At 39.1% G+C, this 13,734-nt stretch overlaps 1 protein-coding gene across 2 annotated transcripts in view; it reads left to right on the plus strand.

Moving 5' to 3' along the window:
* Positions 1-331: 331 nt before the first annotated feature.
* The window catches only part of wwox (WW domain containing oxidoreductase), a 137,739-nt gene continuing 124,336 nt past the window's right edge, over positions 332-13,734 (plus strand). The window contains exons 1-5 of one of the 2 annotated variants that reach the window (XM_086298406.1): positions 332-627; positions 3,692-3,756; positions 4,030-4,087; positions 4,189-4,358; positions 12,896-13,002. In XM_086298406.1, the coding sequence (XP_086154532.1) occupies positions 383-627; positions 3,692-3,756; positions 4,030-4,087; positions 4,189-4,358; positions 12,896-13,002 (645 nt within the window). In that variant the 5' untranslated portion in view covers positions 332-382. The remainder of the gene's footprint in view (positions 628-3,691; positions 3,757-4,029; positions 4,088-4,188; positions 4,359-12,895; positions 13,003-13,734) is intronic. The other variant, XM_086298405.1, reaches the window with a different exon arrangement.

Raw genomic sequence — 13,734 nt, forward strand, 5'->3', positions numbered from 1 at the left:
AGTGTAGAATAAAAGGATTTGGAGGAGATTAAAAAAAATCAGAAAACTTTAGCTGTGTAGATAACTCAGTGGGCCTGAGTTATCTGATTACATAAATCAGCAGCTCTATCTGCCCACTTCCAACATCTCCCAACATTATTCTCCTACTAGCTTTAAAATTTATATACCCAGATCAAAGGCTGAGAGAAAACCCAGCCAGTGTTCTCTAACATAAAGCCTTTAAGCTTATGAAAAAAACAAACCCCAACGATATTAAACTTGAGACAGTAACTCGAAATTTCGACTTAGTTCTGGCTTCTGGCTGCCATCTTTTTTTCGGAAACATTTGAATCACAAAAAGCCGGATCCTTCAGCATATGGTCTACCGCCTCAATGTCCCAAAATGCAGTTCGGCAGTCGTCATCGTGTTGTTGCGGAAGTGCTGGAAGATCGCCGTGTCCGTGTTTCTGCGCTCTCTGACATCTGCATTCATTCTCCAGAGCAGATATTTCTCTCTGATTTTCGTCATTCACTGGAAGCTATGGCAGCTCTGAAGTACGCCGGTATGGACGATACAGATAGTGAGGATGAGTTACCACCTGGATGGGAGGAGAGGTCTACTAAAGATGGTTGGGTCTACTATGCAAAGTAAGTGAGATCTCACCATTAACGCTATCAGCAAGCATGTCTGTGTATGAGTATAAGTATAAGTCCTAACACTTACTGACATCAGGGCCATGCCATTTCTATTAGCACCTGGCTAACACAGCCTGCTAGCTACACTGTAAAGTCTGTGTTATAAAGTGTGCCGTCCTTATTTCACTGTAGGGTTTGTGCTAATTGTTGTTAGTCTTTGATAAGTCTGTGAGTTTGTCATCTCGAATTATCCTGCTGTAGTGTCACTATCCACTAGCTGCCATGCTGTAAACTTACGCTGAAATATAAAATCACAACCCTCCTCAGTAATGGGATAATGCATTAGAAATGTACATTTTGGATGTGCAGCTGAAAAATCTATAGCAACTGTCTGATGCTGTGATGCTATTGTAACCCGTTCATGTGTTACGCCTGTTGTTCTGCAAGTATTTAACACATATGTTACACTATCATGACAATATCGACCAGAATCTCCACTCATCTTGGACATAAGGAGTCATGGAGTCAATGTGGGGCTTTTGCTGATTTCTTTGAACTGTTTGAATTTATTTAGGATTTTCTCAAATCCACACAAGGTCAAAAATCTACTTCCTGGTTCAAATATGTTCAATATATAAAACTTAGCAAGTAACAGCTCAATGACATACTTTTGGTAGCTGTCAACAAGATCCTGTCTGGATACTTGACCACTCTTCTTGGCAGAATTGGTAGAGTTCATTTAAATTGGTTAGCTTCCTTGCACAGACCTGGCTTTTAAACATAGTCTACAAATTTTAAGTAGATTAGTGGTCAGGCTTTGGGAATGTCATTCTAGAGCCTTAGTGTTAGCCTGGTTTATCTCTTAAAAAAACACGTTTTGATGTGTTTGGGAGCAATGGCTGGTTTGACATGAAGTTGAAAAATTTGGATTTAGTATTTCTTCATTATTCAGTCCACTTTGTGGAGTGTAAAATAGAATAGAACAATCCTTTAATTGTCCCAAAAGGGGAAATTTTGTTGTAACAGCAGCAAGAAAAACACATATAGGCCCTACACATTTTTTTTTTACATATTTACATCAAGGACAATAGTTGACCAAAAACAGAGTACTGTACAGTTGTTAAAATTAAATTAATGTAATTAATTTAATTACAGATGAGAGGCAAACCCAGGTTGTAGTGTGAATCGGTTGATAAAATAGTGCAAGTTACAGCGCTGATGTAAACTTCTATGTTTGTTGGGAGCAGTTTTGATTGTACAATCTGACAGCTGTAGGGAGGGAGGACCTGCAGAAATGCTCCTTCATGCATCTAGGATGCAGCAGTAGGGCTGTGCGATATGACCAAAATCTCATATCCCGATATAAGAATTCTATAAAAAAAAATAACGATATAAATCACACAAATGTAACATTTTCTGTAAATTCTGTGAATCTCGGGCAGCTCGTCTTGCGGGAAGTGTTTCCAGCTGCGCGTCATGTAGCTGGAGTCGAGTGTTTTAACCGATGCATGAAACGATACATTTTTAGACATAAGTTGTAACGGCCGCCGTTTTCTTTGTGAGTATTTATTACACGGCGTGCTGCGGGGAAAAGCCTGTTCTAACGTTTTATTCTAAGGTTTATTTTTTAGCACCTGGCGGCTCTTTTTTAATTCTCATCCGTAAACAATCTGCTCTTTCACGTGATTCAGGTTATTTTGAAAAGTCTCAACAGGATCTTGAGCTTTATTGTGAAAGGTTTATGTGGAACATAAACAAGCGGACGCGCGATGCTGTTACCGTGGTTGTTGCTAACGACAACGCATAAAAGCAGGCGCTTGTCCGTCTGAAGTGTGGTTATATAAAATATAAGAGAAAGAGAGAACTTTAAGAAATTAATATAGCCACTACAGTGACCATCAAAACGATGAAAAAATATGTAAACAGTGTATTTTGCGACACCACGAAACAAACGATAGCGTAAAATGAAACATAGATGTTTTTATATCATAATCCGATATATATCGTTATATCGACAGCCCTATGCAGCAGTCTGTCACTGAAGGAGCTCTGCAGTTCAGCAACATTTACATGCATGGGGTGGGAGACGCTGACCATCAGAGATGTTATTTTGGCCAGACTCCTTCTGTCTCCCACCACCTGCACTGGGTCCAGGGGACATCGCAGAACCTTCCTGATGAGTTTATCCAACCTCTGTACCAGCACCATTGGCAAAAAAACTGCCCCAGAACATGATACTACCACTACCATGCGTGACAGCTGGTACAGTGCTCTCAGGTTTAAAAGCACCACATTTACTGCTCAAAATATACCTCTGGTCATTGTGATCAAAACGCTCAATCTTTGTCTGTTTTATCCAGAAGGCAATTGGCTTATCGATTCTGGAGCAGTGGCTTCTTTCTTGGTTGGCACCCTCTTGGGCCACGGTGATGTAAAACTCACTTCACTGTGGACAGTGATGCTGGTGTACCAGCAGGTTCCAGTACATGGCATGCTTTAGTCTTTGTGTTTGCATGTGTATACACGTATACATGTATTTTATGTTCACGTATGTGTGCTTGTGTGTGAATGTGTACATTTTTGTATATGTATGTGCATATTTGCATGTACACATATTTTTTACAAACATATATGGATGTCTCACAAGGTTTCTATAATATTTTCATCTTATCTATTTTAATTCTTTTTATTATATTATCCCTCTGTTCAGCACTTTGGCCGACACTTGATGTCTTTTAAATGTGCTATATAAATAAAGATGACTTGACTTGACTTGGTGGTTCCTGGGTTGGTCCTGATTATTCTAACAAATTTTATCTCATTGAGGGTAACAGTTTGGGTCTATTTCCAGACTTTGGCAAAGGATATACATCCTGTATATAAAAAGGCATTAAAGATGCATACTGTATAATTAGTCCACCCTGGAAAAAAAATAGTTCAAAGAAATAATTAAAATCCCTAAATTTCCATGACATTCATGCCCATGATGAGTGTAAATACACTATTGACCACAGCTGTATATTGTAAAGAAAATTATTTTTTTTCATTCACTCTTAATCTCTGTTTGTGCCAACAGTCATGATGAGATGAAGACACAGTGGGAACACCCCAAGACAGGAAAGAAGAAACGTTGTGCTGGAGGTTTGCTTTACTCACTTGTGTTTTCCCTGGAGAATTGTTCACATGTATGCAAAGCTGAGATTATTTGATATTTCTCTAACTTGGACTTGGTTATTTGGAGTATTGTCAACCACACAACTTTTATGCAGTGGCCAGTAGCTAAGCAGTCAGTTAAAAAATTAATGAAACAGGACATAGAATTCAGTTTTGGCTTGAAATGTATATACACTTTTTTTTTTTTTTTTTACAAACTTTTTCTATTAAAGAATAATAAATCGCTGTCTTTTTCTACAGACTTACCATATGGTTGGGAGCAGGAAACTGATGAAAAAGGACAGATAATTTACATTGAGTAAGAAGACTTATGATCAAACCCCTTATATTTGTGGAAATGTTTGACTGCAATAAAACTACGTTGCTGCTTTCATTCCTGCTTTCCCCTGTCATTTTCAGTCACATTAACAAGCGGAGCACATATTTTGATCCACGTCATGCATTTACAGTAGAGGATGTGGTGGTGAAGCCGAAGCGGTACGATGGAAACACTGCTGCTCTCGAGATCCTGCAGGGTCGTGACCTCTCTGACAAGGTTGTCCTCATTACCGGAGGCAATGTGGGCATTGGTGAGCTTAATGTTTATTTATCTTTTTCTTTTGTCTGACAAACGTTCTGAAAAGTTGGAACCATCAATCTGCAGTAATGTGTGTTTCTGTGATGACACCACTAGGTGGTGATATGGTATTATGCTATAACAGAAGGGTGCTTGCCAAGACTGTCTCTACTCCTTGCATGTCCCCATCTCTTCACAACGGGGCATTCATCAACATTAGCCTCCAAAATGATACACTTAGACTCAACAAATCACTCCTTAATACCGAACATGACTGTATTGAAGTTCATTAGCAGGGCTGAATTGGATGTCATTGTTAACTGTAATGAATGGTGTCCATTTGTACCCAGCAAATGCATGGCTCACTATATAATGGTCTGGAAACAAATTTATTTCCTCTTTCCTTTAGTTTAAATTAGCACAAGTCCTGGCCATTTGTTCAGACTCGCTTCTTTGTTCGAGATAGATAATGACAGCATGAGGAAAATCAAATAAACATAAAATCGTTAATTGTCTTTATATTCAAATTCTTTGTCCCAACGAAAGTCCCTGCAATGTAATTGCACTGTGTGTGGGAGTGTGTGACTCTGTGTATCTGTGTATGTGTGTGATATGAGATGTAGCAAGGCAGCACTGTATTACATAGATTTACAGCAGCCTGGGGACCTTCACTGAGGGAAGAAGCTTGTGAACTTAAATGCCTGCCTGACCCTGATGTTCTTCTGTCTTTTATCTTTACACACATTAAGAGAACACAGTTTTTAAAAAGTAACACAAATGAAAATGATTTATTGTTTAGTTTCCTGGGACTGTGCGTCCTCATGTGGACACTGCACTTTATACTTAAAAAGTGTTTTATACGTTTTTTTAAACAATGGTGACTTTATTGTGTTTCTCTGTAATATAAACCCATTGCACCCGTATGAGGGCATACAGTTTTTTTCTTAATTAAAAGAGTTTCTGTTCAAAGATGATGCTTAGTTTTTATACTTACTGGGTCCAGCTAATGCCCCAAATTTAGGGGAAATTAAAAATAGCTCAGGTCTCAAGAGGTTCAGATTCTTGCCACACACAATAGACACTCGTTAGCTGATCAATAGGCAGTTTCAGCACTTAATAATAATAATAATAATAATAATAATTGGCTTGTATCAAATGACCTCTGATGACTGTATTTCCATTAAACCTGTGACCGTCACTAAACCAAGATCTGTTCAACCTATTTTTCTTTTTCTTTGTCTCTGAATTAAAAGACTCACAACAAACATCAATTAAAAATATAACTGACATCCATCAAAACATTATTAGCAAGAAATTATTATTTTTAAATGTTTTGGGTTAGGATTACTTCTACATATAGTTAAAAAAGTAATAATTTTACTATGAAATCTGTCAAAGGAAAATGCACATGAACATGTGAAATGCAGAAAATCTGTACCCAGAACAAGTGTAATGAACTGAAAAACGCCAACATTAAAATGGGAATGCCTATGATTACCAGAACAAAGTGTAGTGTGAGTCAGATACTAAAGGATAATTATCAAAATAAAGAAAACGTGAAGATGTATGGCTGCAGAACGACTGTAGGCATCAGAGGTTAAAAGTGCATAAGCCTCTCATTCCAAATGTATTGCTTTCACTAGACGCGGATAGAGGATTAGTTCTAAAATACATCCGATATTTGGCCTGAGCGATAATTGTATAGGATGAATGGAGAAAATTACTAATAGCTTTCTCCACAAGAGGGCACAGGAGGTCTGTGATGTGCATGCTATTGATATTAAAAAATGTTATCATATTAGCTGTTTTACATGTACTTATTTTTTCCTTAATTAAAAAAAAACACTATATAATGAAAAAGATAATCCTCATTCAACATTTGTTGTGATATATTTAATAAAAAAAAATGCTGGAAAAAATGCAGTTTTTCACAAAAGACTGCATCAAGTAGTGGTAATACACTGACACTATATAGTGCATGAACACTTATTAGAACCCATATTAACATAACCTTTGTTTTGCTCATATTAAATATGCAGCAGCTATAATTAACAGTATTCTAATAGTAATTGCTACTTCTCATGTACTCCTTTGACATTCCTTTAGTGAAATGTGGTTATGCCAATTGGTTGGACCCACTTAGCATTTTAATGGCATCAGTAGTGTTTTAATCCAAGTGTCAAGGCTATTTCCAATTCCTGTAGTGCTTAATTCCTCCACAGGAAATGTGACATTTTTATTAGTAATGGTAGGATATTAATTAATTCCAAAAATTTACATTAAAATATTTTAATTTAGTTTCAAATGCACATAAACATGAAAACCACATATATAACATTATTTATGCATGAAATATTACCGCCTCCTGTTTTTGTGACCAGTCTTCAAGCTCCACTGCAATAGTGCTGGGAGGCGAGACAGTGATGCAGTTTGTCTTGCCAGTGTGATCACTGCGCTCGCTTTACAACATTAGTCTTCCTCTCTCTGCTTTCTTTTGTAAATTAAAAACCAGTACCAACCCGAATGGCAATTTTTAATTGTGATAATGGAAATGAATGATTGTAGTTTGTTTCCCCCCCCTCCGCTCGTCTCCGTCTCCCTCCCTCCTCCTTCTTTTTAAAGGTTTTCTTACTCGTATAGACCTGTGGTTGTACACCTGTACCTCTGCATTGATTCCTAAGCGGCTTTGACCCAAGCCTGAGCCTCCTATCCATCCCCATTACACAGTACTGCTCTGGCTCTAATTCGCCCCTATCAACTAACTCTCAGGTTATTTACTGGCCAGGGGTCCATGGAACAGTTGTCCTTAAAGGGCCATTGTCCTGATGTCTCTAGCCCCCACTGGGTTCAGAATGAGGATACTTGCTTTTTAAATATAAAACTGCACAACATTGCACAAAAATGTATTTCTATTTTCCCTCTCAGGACACGTGGTCTTATTTACCCAGTGACAGCTCCTTTGGGAACTGTTTTTATGGACATTTATGTGTCCAAATACCTGGGGAGGGTCATCAGTCTCTCAGGTGACTTGTTGACATATGTTTAATAGTGGTCAGAAATAATATATCCGCCTCCTGTCTTACTCAACTCAAATGGTCCTGCTTTTTTTTAAATTAGTCCAGCTCAGCATGTGTGGTGCACAAAAGAAAGAAAACACTTATTCAAGTGTGGTTTTTACTTATGCAGATCTCTTTATTTTTCAAAAAGTTCTCACAGATTATAATTTTTTATTCAGTAAGTGAAATTATGAGTTTGAAATTAAGTTTTTATTTATTCTGCTTTTCAGTGTTGACGTGTTTCATATCTGAACTTTTTGCACCTTCTGTGGAGAGTCTTGCTGTTGAGCAGTGCATACAGTTGCAAAGCTTTACTCAGTCTAAATGCATGCACTAAATTCCGCGTGGTCTTCTTGTTAAGGCGCAGGGTCAATGTAGGAATAAGAAGCAGAAAAGACTTAGGATGTCCAGACGGGGAATAGCATGGATTTAAAAAAGGAGCGCTTCGTAATGTTTTAGTCTCTCTATGCATTGTCTCTGCAGTGTTTTAGGACTTTCAATGTTATTCTTATTCATGAAAGACTAACAATGTTCCATAGTTGTGTTGATCCCAGTGTTGTGTTGTGAGGATTAAGTGTCAGGCTGGTGCTCTCCTCTCTCTGGATGGAGAGATCCCTAAGCATATTCAGTGAGTCGCAGAGCTGCGGGAGCCTCTGTGTGCAGATTAAACCCATAGCCTAGCTTTGTGGCTGATCATTAGATTGAGGCAGATTTGTTAAGCATAACTGCCATTAAATTGGTTGCAAAGCTCTGGTATTTACTGCACTACTGTTTATGAATAAGGACCTCCTTAAAGACCCGTGCAGCGATGCGTTAAACCCAAGCCTCAGTAAGGAGGGAAATGCATTATTCATAGTGGGAGGAATTAGATGGATAAAAAGATGTTCCTGGTGAGGATGGTGTGTGGCGTCTGTGTGTGTGTGTGTTTTTTTGTCTCTGAGCATCTCTCAGTGACTACGTGTGGTTTAGATGACATCCAGAGTGCATCTGTGTTTATATTAAGTCTTCATTGTGTGTGTGTGTGTGTGTCCACCGGGTGAATGGCCGGCCAGTGTCCTGCGCTGCCTTCTCCGTATCAACTTGTGAACTGAACCGCCGAGGAAATCAAAGGGAAGTTTTATTTTTTATTTTTTTCATCGGGCATTTCATGTTCTCACTGATGAATGTGTTTATTGGCTACGTAATAAGAAGCAGTTCCGGTTGGTTAGTCAAATTATTCAACTTTATTAACCTTAGATGAAATTTGCTATGCAGACCCAAACTGGTGTAACGTGCAGAGAGTATAATGCTGGAGGCTAGCAGGGTTCAATAATGATTACAGCTCTAATATAATGGAACTGAAGTGGTTAGAGAAAGAGAGGATGGAATACATATATGTGCTTAAAGGCTGTAGGTAAAATAAAATGAAGGGGCATTGGGTTATTGTGTGTAGTCAAGTAGTTTATAGACCTATCGAGTTTACAGTCTGCACATGATGAGGGGGATGAAAGTTACATGACGGGGGAATGCGGGGGGGATTTTGATGACAGTGATGAAAATAGCCCTAATGCTCAGCAGCTATGTGTGCATGAGCAGGCCTCTGGGGTTTGTGTTTATCATTGTACACGTTTGTGATTTGGTGCGCTATGTGTTTATCAGCTGTACTGTCCTCCTTCCTCGCTCTGTGAGGCTGACTGCTGGAGGACCAGGGGTGTCCAGTGTGTTGTGAGGCCATGATGAAAGATTGTGTTGGGAGTTGGAGGTTGACACAGAGGGTCAGAGAAAGAAAAGGGGGGTTGGTGGCTGGGTGGGTGGGTAGGCGGGTGCTAGATAGGGCTGCATGGCTGGTGAGGTGGTAGTGGGGGTGGTGGGGGAGCCAGGAGGGGATAGGGAGGGGTAATAGAACCACTCCAGTGCTCTCACCTGGAACAGCTCAACCTTGGGCTGTAATTACTAACCATACATTCCACTTTTGGGGTGACATCTCCCTCCTCTTGGACTAATGGAGGGGAATTAGAGGGGATCTTAAAAGTCAGAAAGAGCGGGGGAGTTGTCCCCTTCTTCACTTCTTGGGCAAGAAATACACGGTAACCGCAGGAACAGGTGCACTCATCACATCAGAGATGGTCAGGAGTTTGAAGATGTCTCTCAAATCCGGCCACTCTTTGCTTTCTTAGATACACATGCATATATTAACCTCCTAAGACCCGAACTGTTTCACGGCATGCATTTTTAATTTCTCTTTGATATTTGGGCTGATTGGGACCCGATGAATGTAAAAACAAAGAATTACCAGATTTTTTTTTTCTTTTTACCTAATTTTTGTGTCTGAGAAAAATGAGAGCCACATATGAGGATATTCATTTACAATTTTGATAGAACAAAAGCAGTATAATGTCCTCGTAAGTGGATATCAGGCCCTTGTAGAGCAAAATTGAGTATTTTGGTCTAAATAACCCAAAATGTGATGTCCACGTATGTGGACGCCAGGTTCTAGGAGGTTAAAGATTTGTTTTGGACTAATATTTGGACTAGAGCTCAAATAATTAGTTGACAGTCAAATAATTTTTCTGTTGTTTATCAATCAGGAATTCACCTCACTGTGAAAAATAGAATAAAATGTGTGAAATATAGAATATGAATATCTGTTTATGTATATCACAGTTATGTTGAAAAGTGAAATAGATGGCGCTTATTAACTTATTGTTTTTAGAAACATACTGCATGTGTTATATAATATCTATAGTAACTGGGATGAGATGGGCATGTGGGATAAAGCCGTGTAACAGTGCAGTGTCGGGTCACATGAAGGTGATTGTGGCAAGTTGTTACAAAATCTACAAATTTCTAAACGCTTTACCAACTAAAATAAATCAAACAGAAGACAGAAATAAACAGCAATAAACATAATAATAAAAACCATACTTATTATGTTTATTAATTGCCTCATAAATAGCCCAAATGCAATTTCAGTTAAAAACACCTTGTAACTCAATGATGAGTTTGGGCGATATGTACTCTGTTCATAATCATGTTTTTTCTCTCTCATGGTCTTTCGAGCAGCTCTGGAAAAGGGGATTGTGGGAACCCGACATGTTTACCCACAGGTCTTGTAATGATCTGAACCGACTTCTGTTTGCCCAATTGTACTGCAGAGCTTATTTTAGTTAAATGCCTCTTTGGATGCAGATCAAGAGAGGGAAGGAGCAGGCGGCTCCGTTTGCCAAATAAACACGTTTACTGACGAGGCTGGTAATGATCTCATTACATTGAGCCAATACACCTGTGTACGAGGGGGATCCAGAGAGGGGCAGTGGGCCAGGGAGGACAAACAAAGCGTGAAATCACTAAATCACACTCATTATTGGGGGATATCAGTAGGGCCAGGATCCTAATGTACCATGAAGAGCATTCACAGCTTAATGGACATTTTACACATTTTTATGCATTTTATACATTACAGTAAAACACATTTTCAACAATAGCTGAGCCATGTAGTGCATTCTTGCTACTTTATAAAGCTTGAGATTGAACATAAACATATTCAAAGAAACTTCCCCCCCCCCCATCTACAGACTCTTCTCTGTAAACCTCTGCAGCTACTACATCTGTTTAGACAGAAAAATCTGGGTGAGCATCACATCCAAGCGGGCCTGCCGCGCGCTGTAAAACAGCTTATGGCGTTTGTCGATCCACCAGCGCAAAAGAAACCCCTGTCTGACCTCTTGTCATGTTCCACCATCAGCATACAATGCTGAAACAGGCTCCCTTTGTTGTACACCTGACCAGGAACTAATTTCATCGCGGCCCTCTCCACCGGTAACACGGGCAAGAGGGCGGGGAGTCTCTGTTACAGCAACGCCACACTCGTTATTTCACAATTAATGTCAAGCCCTTGTTATTTGTCATTGCAAATACATGGCTTCGGCGCTGCTGCTGTTGTCGCTGCCATATTCTAATTTGTTCCCCATTATGGAAAACACTGGTGTCGATTAATTTCACTTTCATGCTTTGTACACACAACCAGTCGGTGTGAGGTGTTGTTGTTTACCAGAAGCCAGTAGTCTTGTCCAATTTATAAAGACCGGAAAAAATGCCTTTAAATGAAGCTGCGTTTGTGGGGAAAAAAAATATAAAAATCATTTCGCACACATCCGTATGATTTTTATCAATTTTAAAAGCAGTGTTCAGATTATGCCGAAGTGAAAACGCAGACACTTTGCGTGACACTCAGAAGTTACGCTAACATTTATTTTCTAAAGCCCGCCGCCGCTCATTTGGATTCAAAGCCTATTTTTACCCCACCAGTCACTCTGCTTGTTTTTTCTGTCATGCTGTTTTTATTTTCATTTCCATTTCCTGTGAGTGAAATGATCTCCGCTCACAGTCACAGTCCCCTCCATTACACCTAATAAGGTGTCATATAATTTCATTCCATGCTTCACTTGTCAGAAAGGGCTTCCAATCCCACTCCAATTTTGAGTTTTAATAGATATTAGTCCTTAATGCTCTCCTCACAATTAGGCCTCCCAGTTTTGCTCTTAATGAAAATCAGATTAAGACATATAATCTAATTACAGTCCATATTAATCCACCACCCGATACACTCTGCCTACTGCTCTGCCACTCAGACCCTCTTGCCACAATCAGTTATTGAGCCTTTCACTTTGTCAGTCAGGACTCTCATACTGCATGTGGATAAGTGCTTGTGTGTGTGTGTGTATATATGTATATACATACACACAGGTTTGTATATAGAAGTAGGATTAAAAATATGACATGACTCTGTGCTCTTGAACTTTTCTGTGACACATGAAGGGTAGTAAATGTCAAAGGAAATAAAAATACGGTGAAGGAAAGAAAGTTAATCTCATAAATTAATTCAACCTACGGGATGAAATGACCCATTTAGACTTGTAATTTAGAAATGAACTTCTCTCCCTCTATCTTCAGTTTTTGTCAGTTTTATCGTGACTACATGATTTGGATGGAGCCATGAAGTAGTCTTGGACTGATAAATTCTGCGCATATCGGCGGACCTCGTTTCATGGGAGAAATGTCCTTATCAGAGGCCCTTTGATGTGCCTGAAATATCACGCCAAGGTTCAGTGTGAATGTCATGTCTGTTCGATTGCTCATTTAGTTCAGTTACGACCCGTGTTTTCATAATTACTGCCGTAATTTTTAACGTAATTAACAACAGCCTCCGTTTTTCTGACTCTATGCGAGCGGCGATACCTCATTGAGAGTTGGCGGTCAGATCCAAAACTTTATCTAAGACGAGAGGAAGAAGTCGCGAACCACAATAATTCAATCAGTTTCATCACTTCAGAGAGAAATGATTAACTCCACTAGACTGGGTTACTCAATGAAATAAATTATATGAAAAAATTGATGGGGATCTGAAGTTATCTTTAGAAAAAAAAAACCCTCATCTTTGAGGCATTGCTTGCCTGTAGACTTTTTCTCATGTCTATATCTCCCTGTCTTCCTGTCCGTCTGTCTCCCATCTCAGGCTTTGAGACAGCCAGGTCTTTTGCTCTTCATGGCGCCCATGTGATCCTGGCTTGTCGAAACCTGACCCGTGCCAACAAGGCGGTGAGCCTCATTCAGGAAGAGTGGGTAAGTGACAGTCTAAGTAATCCCCTGTTTTCTTGGAGCTCTAAAAGCTGGAAAGTGTGGTTAAGTTACAACATCTTTCTCAAACAAAAACAAATCCTATAAAAAGACGCCAACAATAAACCGACTTATAGTAACTTCCTTATTGAGGTTTAGACAGAATAAGCTGTTAAACATCAGTGAGCCACACTCGTGTATTAGTGAGCATACATGGACTGGGATTTCTGTAGTGCTTTTCTGGCCTTACCAATCACTTAAAGCACTTTTTTACCAAATTTAAACCAAATTCTCACCCATTCACACACAAATCGCAGTTGCACTCCCTCCGCAATGGATACAACTTCAGCTTCAGTATCTTGGCCATGTACACTTGATATTTCAGGCTTCCCGGGATGGGGATCAAAACAGTCCGAAGCACACCAAAAAGGGCTTGTCCGTGGAAAAAAAATGGTCCCAAACCAAAAAACCTATTGTTGTTACACCGACACTACATTTTCAGACTGAGCTTAATTTTTATAAAACATTTGATGTGATATAAGCAAAGCAATTTTTTTGGGTCTCGGTATATGCAGAATATGACTAAACAGTAGATAAAACAGTAGAAATAACTAGAACAAATACTAAAATAATTTTTTTTTAAAGTACTAAGATATAGTAAAATATAAATAACTTAATAAATGTACAATTTTGCACAATGTGTGGCAGGGAGCAGCAGGATGATGTTCAATAATACAT

This window comes from Aulonocara sp. 'chitande type north' Nkhata Bay, linkage group LG7 (genome assembly GCF_057382095.1).
Source record: "Aulonocara sp. 'chitande type north' Nkhata Bay isolate Kocher_YH1m ecotype deep benthic linkage group LG7, A_spYH_male_GT1.1, whole genome shotgun sequence".
NCBI classification, from domain to species: Eukaryota; Metazoa; Chordata; class Actinopteri; order Cichliformes; family Cichlidae; genus Aulonocara; species Aulonocara sp. 'chitande type north' Nkhata Bay.